Source organism: Podarcis pityusensis, assembly GCF_964106645.2.
Source record: "Podarcis pityusensis genome assembly, chromosome: 6".
Classification (NCBI taxonomy): domain Eukaryota; kingdom Metazoa; phylum Chordata; class Lepidosauria; order Squamata; family Lacertidae; genus Podarcis; species Podarcis pityusensis.
Window position 1 is genome coordinate 54,556,681 of NC_138030.1, and position 16,829 is coordinate 54,573,509.

General features: G+C 43.5%; 2 protein-coding genes across 4 annotated transcripts in view; one reads left to right on the forward strand and one right to left on the reverse strand.

Moving 5' to 3' along the window:
* Positions 1-16,829, forward strand: part of LOC308479120 (uncharacterized protein) — a gene marked incomplete at its 5' end in the record, with an annotated part of 58,094 nt that overhangs the window by 13,076 nt on the left and 28,189 nt on the right. Inside the window, one exon of one of the 3 annotated variants that reach the window (XM_081009602.1) lies at positions 5,916-5,979. The exons of the other annotated variants lie outside the window; for them this stretch is intronic. Coding sequence (XP_080865728.1) covers positions 5,916-5,979 — 64 coding nt within the window. The remainder of the gene's footprint in view (positions 1-5,915; positions 5,980-16,829) is intronic. 3 annotated transcript variants of the gene reach the window in all.
* Positions 13,963-16,829, reverse strand: part of BEND5 (BEN domain containing 5) — a 728,817-nt gene continuing 725,950 nt past the window's right edge. Inside the window, exon 13 of the mRNA XM_081009445.1 lies at positions 13,963-15,225. Coding sequence (XP_080865571.1) covers positions 15,105-15,225 — 121 coding nt within the window. The 3' untranslated portion in view covers positions 13,963-15,104. The remainder of the gene's footprint in view (positions 15,226-16,829) is intronic.

The window sequence follows — 16,829 nt, forward strand, 5'->3', positions numbered from 1 at the left end:
GCTACACTGCTGACTCATACTAAGCATTACCTCTTGGTTTCTCCTTGGTGAATCTCAACATGTTCTCCACCTTATTCCACAAGGAGAACTGGCTAGATCAAACATATAGGAAGAGGACAATTCAAGGACCATTCTGATGGGAAGTTCTGCTTCTGCACATGAGTCTGGCAAACCGCTCTAAGCTGAAGCATTCCTTCCTCACCCACCCTAGAATGTTTAGTTCACATTGAGTTCATGAAACATCGTACCCTGACCTGTTCTTAATGCATGGCTGACCACATCTACGGAACGCGATAGTTATGCTCCTTTAAGTTTTGCAATATCAATCACTAGTAATAGCTTAATAAGGAGGTTTTCATACCTGTCCAACCATGTGTTCCCTTTCCCAACCTTTAATCTATTGATGATTAATGCCTATATGCAACCCTTGCATTGTATTTGTGTTAACCAATCAGCAACAAGCACATATGTGGCAATGCTGTAATATTCAATAAAAGGGACTCCCCGAGACATGCTCGAGAGATGCCTCCCATATGACACTTGTCATTCGTCTGTCGTTTATTTCAACCAAACACCATTCAGTATGTCAGAATCAGCATGCAACTGCAGATTTTTGCAGTTCTTTTAGTATAACCAGCAACCTGTGTAAGCTGAAAGGGTGCTTCACGATTCCCTGTAACACCACAAAAGCAGATTATGGGGTAGGTTGCCCATTTCCTGTGGGAAGCCAGCACGCTGGAACAGTGCATGGATCTGGGTGCTCTTGCTGCTATAGAGCATTGGCTGCACCAATGGGATTCTCTGTGATAGCGGGTTCTAGAATGTTTTCTAAATATATGCTGTAACATTCCTTTGAACTGATCCTGCCCACAGAGCTTGGTGGCTAACTAGGTTTTCGGCCCATCTATTATTGATCATGCCTCTTAAGTCTGCAGGAGATTACTTTAACATAAGATTATTGCTGCTCTGCATTGTCTGACTTTTAAGTTTCGGAAGCAGAATTGATCTTTGATGTGTTTTAAGTCTATAGTAATTTGAAGCTCAAACAGACTGACTGCAGCTTTATGGGAACAAAGCTATTGGAACAAGATAGACCTTGCCATGACAGGGCTTCGTCTGACCTAATTTTTCTTCTGGGCTTATCATTTTCATTCATCAAAGTTGCACAAAGCCTTTGGAAAGCTGGGTTTCAATGGAAACACCTGCAAAACTCTGAAAGCCACCTCATAAGTGGGTTTCTGCTTCTCTACCACCAAATATACTATGTCTAAATGTGCTGTTTTGCAGTTTCTACACCCCCTTTTGTTGAAACTAATGAGTCACGATTAGAGTAATGCTTTTCTGTGACTTCAAAACCATTTTGCTTAATGAGGTACTAAGTCTTTATAATTAGGCCCAGAAGGGAACTGGGACATGGCCCCTTAAGAGCAATAATTATTTAGGTTATTTATGGTAATAAAATGTAGAAAATAGGAATGCTTCCTCAGAATGTGGCTATTTATTCTTTTACATATTGCCTAACAGGCAATTACCCTATTAATGCAACGTTTTGTTGCTAAAGACATTAATTGAAATGTAAATTAAATGTAAATTGGCTAATTAAATTGATATGTAATGAACTTGTCATGCAGGCCTCTGAGATCAGATGCATTTGGCTAATAAACAAGTATTACTGAAGTACAATTGTGCCAGTAGAGTTTAAGTTGCATAAGCACTGCCTTTATATGTAGCCTCAATATCAAGTGGTTTGCAATGAGTGGTTACAATGAGATGTTTCAACTTTAGTAATATGACTCTTCGTGTGCAGCAAACTCCTGTGCAATTTCAGTGGAGTTGTTAATTTCATTCCTTAATTTTTTGGGTAGTTGATAGAGTTAAGCGCTGAATGTTTTCTGGGCCACTGACGGAGCCCACTGAGCAGTAGTCGAGAGAACTGTGGGACTTTATGAAGAAACTCTCTATGAAGAATGAAAACTTAGCATTTATATTGCACTTCATAGTGCTTTGCATACATATTCTCAGCAAACCTTAAAATTTTCACAGGCAAGCCAATATTTATTAATCCCAGAAGGCCTGATCCAGAGGCTCCAGCTGGGGCAAAATGCTGCAGCTAAGCTGTTGATGGAGACAGACTATTGCCAGCTGATAACTCGGGTGCTCTAAAGCTTCCACTGGCTGCATATATGCTGCTGGGCCAAATTCAAGGCTCTTATATTATTTTACAAGGCCTTTAACAACTTGGGTCCAACTTGGGACTGCCTGTTAGTGGCTCGGATGTACAGTTTATATCCACCAGTTGCTTGTGTTCGGTGTTGCGGGCCCAGTTTATGGAACTTTTTTCCAGCTGAGGTCAGACAGACCCTCTCCCTGTTGAATTTCCTGGGCCTTTTATTGCAGCAGGTATTTGAACTGATTTTATAGTTTTAACTCATTTTTAGTCTCCTGTACACTGACTATAATTAAGCAGTATGCAAGCTGTTGAAATTAAACCAATAAATAAACTAACTCTCTTTCATTAGAAGCTTCTAAGCAGAGTCTGGACAGTCTTATCAGGGATCCTGTCGCAGTGGGTTCCAAAGGGCTAGTGGCTGTTGCTTAGATTAGGCTAAAACGTTGCTTATACTTTCAGAAACCTCTAAATAAGTCAAGACAGACTCAGAAATCTCTTATGAGTTCCATTTCCCATCACTTGCTATGTGATAGCTGGAGACGTCAGGGATCAAAGCTGGGGTTTTCTGCATGCAGAGTGTGTGCTCTGCCACTGAGCTGTTTCCATCCCTACAGTCACTGTACACTTTGCCATTGCCACGGTGCCTGTACTCGCTTGCTAACTGTCACTGCCATTTTTATTTTATGCATATCAGGCTCTGTTCAGAAGATCAAACCTAAAAATGGTCATAGCAGAAATGAACCATGGTGGTGGCTGGGAGGGTCAAGGGGAGGCAGAATCAGAAGGCACTTGCATTGGGTAGCAGGTAAAGGTAAAGAGACCCCTGACCATTAGGTCCAGTCGTGACCAATTCTGGGGTTGCGGCGCTTATCTCGCTTTATTGGCCGAGGGAGCCAGCGTACAGCTTCCGGGTCATGTGGCCAGCATGACTAAGCCGCTTCTGGCGAACCAGAGCAGCACACGGAAATGCCGTTTACCTTCCCGCTGGAGCGGTACCTATTTATCTACTTGCACTTTGATGTGCTTTCAAACTGCTAGGTTGGCAGGAGCTGGGACTGAACAACGGGAGCTCACTCCGTCGCGGGGATTCAAACCGCCGACCTTCTGATTGGCAAGTCCTAGGCTCTGTGGTTTAACCCACAGCGCCACCTGCTTTCCAAATATGTGAAAATGATGATGATTTTATTATTTGTATCCCACCTATCTGTATCCCACTCTGGGCGGCTTCCACCAAATATAAAAGCATGCTAAAACATGGGAGATTAAAAACTTTCCTATACAAGACTGCCTTCAGATGCCTTCCAAAAGTTGTATAGTTATCTGTCTCCTTGACATCTGATGGGAGGGCGTTCCACAGGGACTCTCAATAAAACAGGCGCATGGATACAGGGCAGCACATGCCACTGATCCCAAGTCCCAGCATTTTTTCTTTCTTTCTGTATCCTTTCGGGGGGGGGGAGGGATTGTTATTTGAGCCTGAGAATCTCTGCCGCTTCAAAATCAGCCTCTCAAATTAAAAAGAAGCATGGTTAGAAAATGGATCAGCTGGCTGCATCTATGGTAATGAGCGTAAAACGTATGCAGTCCAGTCACTTTGCTTGTCCTGTATCATATCTTTCAGCAGGCTAATTTTCCAGGCTGAAATGCACAGAGGATTTTGGTTCAGTGGGTTTAACTGAAGCGCAGCTATCTGGAAATGGCAGCGTTATCTACTATAAAGTAATGCCTTTCATTTGATCTCCTATTTTAGGCTAGGCCAGCAAAGTCTTAAATGCCTGGAAAAGTATCTCATCATACGCTGGTCCTCAGGTAGGTCATCTAGTCCAAGGCTGCCATGTCATTTTCCAGACCAGTTTCTGAGATGACCCGAGATGTTAACAATCTCTCTTCTCGTTGTGCTGCACAACTGCATTTTGTGCACAGGACACCATTTCCCCCTTCATTTTTTAATTTGAGGAGCAACCTGCTTTCCTAGAGTTCCAGTTCTTCTGGGAGTATTTAGAAACACGCACACTCCAATTTATACAATTTCTTGTTTTCCATTATATACCTTCAAAGTGCTCACAATATGAAATATATTCCATGGGTGAAGAAATAGTAGCCAATATTGGCCTACAGTACAAATTAATTGTGAGGAGGAATTGAACGAGAATTTGAAAATAATAAAGCTTGGCCACTTTGGAGTATTCAGAGTAGTTCACATATATTTAAATATAGGAAAGCACTCTCCTAAGGGTCCCAAACATTAACTGACCAGTAGTCAGGTTAAGTGCATTTATTAAAATGTTCAACATGCACACTACTGCTTGTCATCCCGAGGTCTTACTCTTGCGTAGGGATGCAGATGGTGCTGTGGTCTAAACCACTGAGCCTCTTGGGCTTGATGATCAAAAGGTTGACGGTTCGAATCCCCACAATGGGGTGAGCTCCCGTTGCTTGGTCTCAGCTCCTGCCAACCTAGCAGTTCAAAAGCACGCCAGTGCAGGTAGATAAATAGGTACCGCTGTGGCGGGAAGGTAAACGGCGTTTTCGTGCACTCTGGTTTCCTTCACGGTGTTCCATTGCACCAGAAGTGGTTTAGTCATTCTGGCCACACACCTGGAAAGCTGTCTGTGGACAAATACCGGCTCCCTTGGCCTGAAAGCAAGATGAGTGCTGCAACCCCATAGTCACCTTTGTCTGGACTTAACCATTCAGGGTTCCTTTACCTTTTACCTTACTCTTGCATCTGCCTTTCCCACCTTTCCTGCCAGTCCCCCCCCCCCATCTTCCACAGGAGGGAAATATTGCCTTGGGGAAAGGGTTAACAGGTGAGGGAGAGCAAAAGAGTGGATCAGGCAAGTGGACAAGGCGACATCCTGCATGAAGTGTTGGACACACAATCCCTAAGACTGGGAGAGGGCCTTTTTGGTGGTGGGCCCTGTTTATGGAATGCTTTCCCCAGAGAGGATTGCCCGATGCCTATTCTTGCTATCGTTCTGTCACCAAGTGAAGACCATTAAACATTCTCCATGGTCTTAATTTTAAAACCAAAATATTATTTCTTCTAGTTGTTTGCCTACTGGTTTGGCTTTCATATTTATTTATTTTTTGCGTTTTTCATTGTGTAAATCATTCTGAGGCTATTTATATTGAAGGAGAGGTTTTGACAATACCATGTACATCTTCAAAATGGGTATATTCGTCACTCCTATTCTCAGGAGTAAAAGTGGGAGATTTGGATGGCTCAGCTAATGTGGCAACAGCTTCACTTGCCAACACAGGGTGTCTTCCTTACCTTTTCAGCCTTTGTCCCTCAATCCAAACCGGTCCTGTCACTGCAGTGACAATGAGGAGCAGGGAGTATTCCCATAGCTCAGGTCCTTTAGCTGCATAGCTGGTCATGCTCGATTATGATCTTCGCACGGTAGGTAGATAGTTTGCATCAGTCTAAAGCTCACTTTGGTTCCTTCCATTTCATTTCCACTAATGGCATCTTGACGTGCACTTTATGGTGTCTTCACTTCTTTCAAAGATACAGATTTTTGGAGAAACGGCCAGTAAACATAGTTAGGAAATCCATTGCACTCTTGCAATATCATTAATTAATCAAACATACATCATCACTCCCCACAGCCCTTCAGGGTGTGACCTTTGCTCAGTTCCCTACCCCCCCACACCCTACAGGCATTAAATAAATCAGTCCGAGCACAGAGTCAGTCAGCTTCTGATCCTGATATTACTTTAGCTGATTTGTTTCCACCAGGTGTCCCTAAATGGTTAACATCTGCGGTTTCCAGAGAGAGAAACGTGATGAACACAGCAAGAGGGTAAGAGCTGATTAAAATTCATCCTGCTATATCATCCATAAATAAGAAATAAAGATGAGAAGAAAGAAAGGGACATGTCTGTGATTAATCAATCTTAAAATGGTCACTGCCTGCTTCCTGCTTTTCATACAAATGCAGCTCACATACAGACCCCCAAAGAGTGGCAAGCATATTGCTTTTATTAGCCAGAAATATGAAATTCAACAAATATCAGGTATTTTATTCAGATGCACACTCAAACAGTATTATAAATCACAACATCATCAAACTATGCAAAGTCAAGTATTAACGATCTGGGTCTCCATTCAGCTGCTGATAGTATTGACATGTTAGGGAAAGCTGAAAGTCTTCATTGATTAGTCCATGTGATTAACCAGTTGATTAATCACAAATTCAAGGAGCCTTTTCAATGAGAGCTATCCCCAGGGGTTGCAGTGCTGATAGCATCATTGTGATGAATCTGTGATCTCTTGAATTAAGCCATGTGTTTTGATGATGTTCTAAACAAGGAGCTGCCAGGGTTATTTAAGTAAAGGTAAACTAATCTACGCTAAGAGGATCCTGTTCTGCTATCAGTTACACATAGCCCCATGTTGAAATGGTGGGCAGGGTTGCAAATAAGAGATGCTGTAATCTTGATTGTGCAGTCAGTTTGCCCAATTAAAAAGATAAAATGCAAAAGAGTGAACTGATTTAAAAGATCATCAGTTTATTGCACAGTGTTGCAATGTTCAACCCAGTGAATTAGAATGAGAAAATTCTACAAATCTTAGAATAATAGAATTGTACAGTCAAACCCCGTGCAAAGCAGGAATCTCCACTGGATCATACACGACAGATGGCCCTCAAGAACTTCCAAGGAAGGAGAATTCACAACCTCCCAAGGGAATCTGTTCCACAGTCTCATAGCTCTTACTGTCAGAAAGTTCTTTCTGATGTCTAGTCAGAATCTCCTTTCTTGTAACTTGAACCCATCCAAGTTTGCTTCATTTTCCATGCGGCAGCCCTTTAGATATTTGAAGATGGCTACCATATCTCTTCAGTCTCCTCTTTAACAGGCTAAACATATCCAGCTTCCTCAACTGCTCCTCATAAGGCTTGGTTTCCAGACCCCTGATCATCTTGGTTCTGGGCACCACAGTTCAAGAAGGACACTGACAAACTGGAACGTGTCCAGAGGAGGGCAACCAAAATGGTCAAAGGCCTGGAAACGATGCCTTATGAGGAATGGCTAAGGGAGCAGGGCATGTTTAGCCTGGAGAAGAGGAGGTTAAGGGGTGATATGATAGCCATGTTCAAATATATAAAAGGATGTCACATAGAGGAGGGAGAAAGGTTGTTTTCTGCTGCTCCAGAGAAGCGGACACGGAGCAATGGATCCAAACTACAAGAAAGAAGATTCCACCTAAACATTAGGAAGAACTTCCTGACGGTAAGAGCTGTTCGACAGTGGAATTTGCTGCCAAGGAGTGTGGTGGAGTCTCCTTCTTTGGAGGTCTTTAAGCAGAGGCTTGACAACCATATGTCAGGAGTGCTCTGATGGTGTTTCCTGCTTGGCAGGGGGTTGGACTCGATGGCCCTTGTGGTCTCTTCCAACTCTATGATTCTATGATTCTATGGTTGTCCTCCTTTGCACATGGTTCCAGCTTGTCTATATCCTTCTTAAATTGCGGGGCCCAGAACTGGACACAGTATTGCAGGTATGGTCTGACCAAGGCAGAATAGAGTGGGACTATTACTTCCCTTGATCTAGACACTTTTCTCAATTTCTAGATTCCAGTCATGGGTCTCATCCCACCAGGTTTCAGTAATGCCTAGGTTAGTTGATCAAAAGAGGAAAATGAAACCTAGCTTTCTCTGGTCCAGATATCGGTGTCCCTAGTTGGCTGCCTATGATTTTTTTTGATTTCTGGTTCTTGTCCTACTGTTGCCTCTTGTCAAACCAAAAACCCAAACTAAAAACCCAACACTCAACCACAGCATCTGTTTATAACACAAATCTTCCAAACTGCCTTCAACTCTGAGAAAAATATAACCAGCCTGGATCCCATTTGATCATCTTCTTCATCATCCATATCCATCATAGAAGGAATGGGTGTCTTTCATATTTTAAGGTAACCAAAACTCCCTGTGACATCTGAACTGGGGAGACTGGCTTCTTTGAACTATGGTTTGAGAATCAAGTCAGGTCCTGAAAACATGGTTTAATCCTGGCTTGTTCTCATTAATGAACAGTAGCTTTGCAGCAGCTTGCTCACATAGTAGAAAGCCATAGTTTCCCATTACATGTGGAGCGAGCGAGTGAGAGAAAATGATCTCTGAACAATGTTGTGTTTGCACTATCTCCAGGTAAGGCAGCAGGCATGCTTTTTTATTTCTGAACTTGCAGCTGTATATATATTGTTTCTTTTTAGGTTATAGCAGTTCACAGTGGTTTCCAGCAGATGAACTATTCAATTACTTCAGGGCTTTTCCATTTGTAATAGTATGGAGCAGTGATAGCCAGAAGACTTCACCTGTCTTTTAGAGATAGCCAGACTGGCAATTTGAAACTGTTCATTTTATCCACACCAGTAAATTTCATAAAATGGTTATAGAAAGATTCCCTTTCTGTCTGCAGAACCTTCTCCCGGGAATTCCATATACAATATTGTCGGAGCCGTAATGGACACAACCTGAGATTGCATTAATGTTCCCCTAGCAAAAGAGTCAACTCATTTTGTGTTTCTGTAACAGGTTTGCAGCTTGGCGGTAAAGGTGCTTGATGGTGTGACAGGACAAAAAGAATAATTTTAAATGAAGCCCACCCCACCCTGTCACTGAAAAGTGCCTAATTCCACCATCAGAGAGAGTCCAATTCAACCTAAGACTATCTGTGTTTGGGGGTTATGGTAGGATTTTTTTGTCAGAAGAGCGGAATGCGCAGAAAACAAAGTAATTTTATTCTTTTTTTAAAAAAAAAATTATGGTGAAAGGTCATCTTTAGTGGTTCACCTTTGGGTCACTTACTGTTTGCTTAACCCCTTCATCAATAATAACACCAGTGGAACAATCGAGTTGTAAAATTAAGAGGGACCTCAGATGCTTATTTATTTACCCCCTGTACTGTTCCTAAAATGTCTCCTGCTTTTTCTTAGAAACTCTTTATTGGTGAAGATTCCACAGCCTTGCTAGGTACCTCATTTTACTGCCCAAATATAACCCCTAACACTCTGCCTTTTGTTCCCCTATGTAGCAGCTAGGTTGGGTGGGGTGGGGTGAGGAAAGGCCCACCCATTAGTTCTATAGCACAGAGCAACTTATTTGGTTATGCAAAATCCAGGTCCTTAGCTAGCCAGCCAAAGCCATTACCTTGACAAAGGAACTGATTTGGCAAAGTTCCCTTTGTATATTTTACGCTCACAGATAGAGGATTGCAGGCTCAGAAAGGGGAACCAGGGTTCCTTCCAGATTAAGCCCACCCCCAACTCATAACAGTACCTAAGAGAAAATGTGTATTTCTGTACCACCATCTCACAAAATGGGACACGGGTGACGCTGTGGGTTAAACCACAGAGCCTAGGACTTGCCGATCAGAAGGTCGGCGGTTCGAATCCCCGCAATGGGGTGAGCTCCCGTTGCTCGGTCCCTGCTCCTGCCAACCTAGCAGTTTGAAAGCACATCAAAGTGCAAGTAGATAAATAGGTACTGCTCCGGCGGGAAGGTAAACGGCGTTTCCATGCGCTGCTCTGGTTCGCCAGAAGCTGCTTAGTCATGCTGGCCACATGACCCGGAAGCTGTACGCCGGCTCCCTCAGCCAATAAAGCGAGATGAGCGCTGCAACCCCAGTCGGCCACGACTGGACCTAATGGTCAGGGGTCCCTTTACCTTTACCTGTCTCACAAAATATCAGAGCAATGTACAACACAATTAAAAACACAAGCACACAATTAAAAACAATATAAATAATCATGAAAGCAAGTTGTGAATTTAAAAGCTGCCAAGGCCTGTTGGCATGAAAAAGTGTTCAAGAGATACCTGAAAGTCAAAAGCAAGTCTGTTTGCAGAATCTCTTCTGGAACAGCGTTCCACAGCATGGGAACTAAATGTCCATCTTCTAGTTGTGGCCAGTCAGGCCTTTGTAACACAGTGCCGCACACGTACATGTCAGAGCACCTTAATCAGCTTTCCTTTTTGTGAGATCTTTCACCAGCAAGCATGGGAGAAGTACTACCAGGAAGCCGAAAGAGATGGATGGAAGAATATTGATTTTGAGGGACTTGTGATCTTCCACCTGGAAATGTCCCATGTAAATAAGAAGCTAGTCCACACTGCAAATTAATGCCAGTTGGTAGACAGCAAAGTTCCTTTTTGCATTTTTGGATGGTTTTGCTATGAGTGATCTGCAGTCTTCACTGCAAATGGTGAGCTGCTTTAACAACCAAGAAACAGACCGTGATAAAGCTCAGAAGTTGTGCGATAGCATGACTGAAGGCACAGGATTCAAGGGAGAAATGGGAATGAGGGAAGGGTGCAGAGGAGAGCAGGGGCAGAAGTGAGGACCCAAAGGTACTCAGAGCAAGAAGAGCCAAGGGACTTCAGAAAGAAAGGAGGGAGCAATCGAATGGAAAGGCAATTTGAGCTAAGCAACCCCCTCAACTACAGCCCTGCTTTGAAGCTACATTTCCATAAAATTCCGCACCATATGGCCTGTATTACACTTAAATACAGTTGTTTTCACATGCACACAGTGTTACTATTTCTGACAGTGAGTTTCAAGTTCTAGTGGCATATGCTGGGAAACAACTCAATACATGCATCAAGGAAAAATGAAATAATGGGCTTACCTACGTTGCCTGTATAGAGTTGAAACTTCCTGCAGAGCTTGTCGATCAGAAGATGTAAAGGGAACTGCATACTCGTTCAGGAAATCATGCTTTTGCCTATATTGCAGTTGCTGACAGCCCAGGGATCTGCTTTCGTTGCAAGGTGACCCATGAATTCATTCAGTAATGAGGGAAAGTAGTCCTGCACATGTTCAGAGAGTCATATTTTTTTTGCTTCACAACACATGTTCAGCAGTAGTACTGAAAACTAATTCCAGGACTCAGAGCTGTTGTCTGAAATTAAATCTAGCAGCTCTGCCTATATCCAGAGGCACTTTGAAAGTTTGGATATGCGTCATGGCATGCTACTACAAACAGGAAGTTCCTTCCAGAGCCAAGGGTTGGTTCAAATTGAGTCCTGAGTTTACCAGTGCTATTGACCCCTATGCAATTTAACAAATTATGCTGCTATATAGCATAACCTTGCTTATTTTGCATCACTTATTTTGAATGGACTATTTGGGCTTTGTTGGAAGTTCAGCATCTTTTGCCATTACTGTTGTTAAAAAAAAAGTCTAGGTCTCTGAACATGGACAAAGTCTGGAGCAAACAGCACAGAGCCATGGTAAAGAACTGTGCATATAGAAGTCATTCTCTCTAAGCAGTGAATTTCCTGTCCTACACTTCTTTTACTTTTCCAGTAGATGCTATATGATCACCTGCAACTTTTAACACTGATGAGGACTAGAAACAATTTTTGAAAAAATAATAATAATGAAAGCCAACTTTCAATATTTCTCAGGAATCCACACTCAGAGCAAGAAGCAGATTCTGTATAGTATATTTTCAAAGCAAAATGTTAGTAGAAACATTTGCAAAGAGGACTGCAAAAACAGTTGGGGGAAGGAAATAAAGTTCTGTGGAGTGGAGATGTAGTACAGTAGTTCCCACAGATCTCAATCTGTGCTGTTCCCCTTGATGTAAAGAAGAAGTTAGAAGAGGTGGAAGCATTTCAATTGATTGAAAGAAGATTTTTGAAGGTATGAAGGAGAAGAAAACTGAAAAATGGCACCCAGCCTGTAATGAGGAGGGATGGTGGTTACACTCAAACAAGTTAGGGTAGAAGATACAAGGGAAGAAGAAAAAATACAATTTTATTTATTTAAAGCCTTTTTATACTGCTCTTGCACACCAAGAGTCTCCCAAAGTGGCTTGCAAGACTCAGATTCTACCTCAGGTAGATGCTGAAAGAGAAGAGCTGGCTCAGAGGCCCTGAGGTACTACTACTCTTGCTAGCCTGTAGGAATGACTGCAAATGACAATTGAGGGAAGAGCCTGATGGAGCTGGTTTTTCAACAGAGCAGACATAGCTATGCTGAATTAAAGCTGGCATTAAGTGATTCTAAATATATTAAGACAGAATAACAAAGGTGTGTTAAGGAAGCAGATAAGAAGACATTACACAACATGGCTTCTGTGTACAATTTAGCTGAGGTTATGGTGTGGGGTCTGACCTATAATCAGACCCTTAGGATCCCTTTCCCCCATATGAACCAACCTGGACCTTGAGATCAACATCTGAGGCCCTTCTCTGTGTCCACCTCCCAAGAGATGTGCAGAGAGTGACAATGAGAGAACAGGCCTTCTCTGTGGTGGCCCCTTGATTCTGGAATTCCCTCCCCAGGGAGACTTACCTGGCATTGACGGTGTTATCCTCCTGGCACCTGGAAAACTCAGTTTTCTTTTCTTGGGCATTTGGACAGCACCGATGGTTTGGCCATTTCTTCTGGTGTTCATCCTTAACGTGGGTGGGAAGTTATTTTATGCTGCTGGGTGAACACTTTTATCATATTTGTTTGGTTTTAGTGGATTTTTTATTATATATTATGGATATTCTCTGTAAATTATTTTGGGACTGCTTTCGTGTGAAGTCATACATACACTGAATAAAATCTCATCTAACCAAGTGAAAAGCAGCAGCAGTAAAGCTCTTACAGTGGTGCCTCGCAAGACGAAATTAATTCGTTCTGCAAGTCTCTTCGTCTTGCGAGTTTTTCGTCTTGCGATGCACGGTTTCCCATAGGAATGCATTGAAAATCAATCAATGCGTTCCTAGGGAAACCGCCTTCAGACCAGGTCCGGGGACAGTCTGTCCCCGGACCTCTTCTGAAGGCTGGGGGGGGGGACAAGGGCTTTTCTTCCCACCCCCAGCATTTTAAAAAACCCCAGGACAGCGGAGGACTTCTCCGCTGTCCGGGCGATCTTAAAATGCTGGCGGGCGGCATTTTAAAATCGCCCCGGACAGCGGAGGACTTCTCCGCTGTCCGGGGCGATTTAAAAGCCCCTGGGAAGGCAGGCAGGGGGGACAAAGACTTTCGCCCCCCGCCCGCCTTCAGAAGGTGTTCCCGCCCCCCGCCCCGCTTCGGAACAGCGTTCCGAAGTGGGGCGGCTGGGGCAGGTGTTCCCGGCCCCCCGCCCCGCTTCGAAACAGCGTTCCGAAGTGGGGCGGCTGGGGCAGGTGTTCCCGCCCCCCCCGCCCCGCTTCGGAACAGCGTTCCGAAGTGGGGCGGCTGGGGCAGGTGTTCTCGGCCCCCCGCCCCGCTTCGAAACAGCGTTCCGAAGTGGGGCGGCTGGGGCAGGTGTTCCCGCCCCCCGCCCCGCTTCGGAACAGCGTTTTAAAATGCTGGGGGTCGGCAGCGAACGCTTCGCTCCCGACCCCCAGCATTTTAAAATCTCCCCGGGACAGCAGAGACTTCTCTGCTGTCCCGGGGAGATTTTTAAATGCTGGGGGTCGGCAGCGAACGCTTCGCTCCCGCCCGCCAGCATTTTAAGATCGCCCGGGGCAGGTGGGGGGAAGGCAGGCGGGGGGGAGCAAAGACTTTTGCCCCCCGCCGGCCTTCAGAAGAGGTCCTCTTCTGAAGGCCGGCTGTGGGCGAAAGTCTTTGCTCCCGACCGCCAGCATTTCCCTATGGGCTTTCGTCTTGCGATGCAAGCCCATAGGGAAATTCGTCTTGCGAAGCGCCTCCAAAACAGAAAACCCTTTCGTCTTGCGGGTTTTCCGTCTTGCGAGGCATTCGTCTTGCGTGGCACCACTGTATTTGCCTTTGGTAACCAAGTGAAGAAACATGCCAATGAAGAAACATGAGCATGGACCAAAATAAAAAATAAAAGCAACAGCTGCATTTAACTCTTTATTAAGTGCTCCAAGAGCAAATAACCAGATTTCACCTGGTCTTGTGTATAGCATAGCACAGATTTCCTCAACCTGGTGCCTTCCAAATGCTTTGTCCTGCAACTCCCATCAGCTTGAGGCAGTACAATTGTTTTAATCCAAAACATTTGGAGGGCACCAAATTGAAGACATGACATAGCATAACATAGCATAACGTAAGTAACATAACATAACATAACATAACATAACATAACATAACATAACATAACATAACATAACACTCCATTCAGAAAGCGGCAGCAGCAAACTTTGCAAGTATTTTGATTCCATCAACATGTTGAATGGACACACCCACACATCAACCAACTTTGAAAATATTCAACTGAAACTTTACAAAACTCAAACATAGTATCAGTAGTTTCACGCACAAGGCTCCCTCTGCCTGCTTTTTAATCCATACTGGTAAGAGGTCATTTTGATTATCAAACTGTCTTTGCGAGTCATTACTTTGCATATATTCTAGAGGAGCCAAGAGTAGATACATTGGCATTCAGTGGATGTATTACAGGAGTTTCCCTTTTCCCACAAGGATTTCTCTTCCCCCTATTCCCCCTGAAAATTCTGCACCTGATTCCTCAATCTTTTCTGGAGGTTTCAGGGATGCTCCAGAGCAGATTGAAGGGGCATGGTGCTGATACTGAAAGGAACAGGAAAGGAGGGGAGGGATTCATTTACTCCTGTCCACACAAACTTGGATATCATCCACTCTTTAGATATTAAAGATGACACATCACAGTGTCCTAGGGAATATTGCCAGGACCTGTATCCATGTGAATTAACCCTTTAACACTTGCAAATGATATATGTCTTACGCAATAAATGTAGAGATTACCCAGCATTGTGGAAAGCTTTTTCGGTTTGCTCAGTGCTTCGAAAAGCTCTTAACATGGCAGGAAGTAATCTGTTGGTTTGCTTTTGAGGGAAAAGGCTTGCGATTAAACAACCAATAACAAAATCAACAGGAGCATTTGCAAGTAAAGTAGCATCCCCCCCCTTTCAAAAATGATTGGCTGGAAAGAGAAAGGGAAGCCATTTTGAATCCAGTTTTGTTGTCCCAGCTTCTCTGAAGGGTTTATCGCTTTAGTGCTTTATGATGAGTGCGTGGGTTCCTTAAGAGTTGCCTGAGTTCTCTTCTCGGTCTTAGTGGAAGGTTGGTTATTCCCTTGAGCCCGATGGTAGGAACATCTATTGGAAGATGCTTTTTCCTTCCTGCCAACAAGTGAAGACAACAAGATATACTGGTAAAATACATTCCAGTGTTGACAATGCTGCATATGTGGAATGATCCTATGAAAATACTTGGGAAGAATCTCAGAGCCCAATTGTTTGCTGCCAGGAAAATCCCAAAGAAGGATATAAGTTGTTTAAAAAGCTCAAAATGAGTCCTATTCAGGCACGGCACAAACACAGAGAGAAAGCTATTCTAGCTATACGATTTATTCCTTCTGTCTCTCGTTGCAGGGATAGCACTCACAGTTTTCTTTTAACAAGACAACACAACACAACACAACACAACACAGAAGACTTGCGGTGTCTTTGTAATACTTGTCTTATTTGCAAATGGAATACCACAGCAAGCTAGAAGCAAATCAACACCCGTAAAGGATGCACCTAGTCCGCTAACCCTGCCTTAGATTCCCAAAGGGCAGCTTTAACTTCTGTAATATTGCATATGAAATCCTCCCAGTTTATATTGATTCCATCCTGAAGAGGGGCAGGGAACGGCCTTCCAGGCCTCTATATTTAGAATCTGAGACTCTCTCCAGACCACACCCCTCATTGGTCTTGTACCAATATTTTGTACCAGTTTCTTTGCTTGCCACAGTAAGAACTTAAAGTGATATGATTAGTGAGGTGATATTTCTTGGTAGCACCATAAGCCTTATGGCTTGAGATAAACACATGAAGCACACTTTCTAAAAGGTTGCTCCTTCATTATGTATGATCTCGCAGCATCAGATAACATAGGCATGCAGAGTAGGAAAGAAGAGGGGAAAACACAGTGACTTATTTAAAATCAAGTTGATGGGTGGGTGGAAATTTTCTTGGGGAAGAGATCAGAACATGTAGGTTATCCCTGCTAAACTGAGACACCTGAAACTTTAACCGTACGATGCAAAGCAGAGATTTCATTGCCTGTCAGCCAAAGATTCTTCATCTCAAAGAGAGAGCAGGATAAGGCATTGTCATTACATAGAGGGCTGTGCATGGGTTGGAACAGTTCCTGGTGCTGCTCCTGCTGAGATGAAGAGGTTAACTGCCCAACTTTTCCTTCTCTTGTGCTTCTGCCGAAAGGCACAGCCTCAATTCGTGTGTTTGCTGCATCTGCATCCATGCAGCCTGTGCGCAAAATATGGGGCTGCATTGTTCCAGACGGCATTTTGATTTCTAAAGCCCTTGACAGGGTAATTGTTGTAATAGGGTATTTTGGTGAGCCCTCTGCTTGAGGCTGTCCAAGCAATGCAAATCTCTCTGATTTCTGTAAATGGATCCCTTTCACCGAGCCCACGCAAATGTGTCACAGTTTAAAACTGAAAGGGTTTTATTTTTCTGCCTCCAGCAGCAGCTACAAGCATTGAGATCTGCAATTAAAATGTGCAGACGCATGTAGGAGTAAAACTGACAGATTATAATTATCAATAGACAAGGGGGGAAACAAAAATTAATTTCTGAGGCAAAACATATAATTTGCCTTTAAACGGTAATAGCTATTCCATTCCTCATGCAATTTACTGCTCGACAAAATCAGACTTAAGTTGTTTGGGATTCCAGCATCTCTCCCCTGCCCTGAATTACATTGACCTATGGGAGTG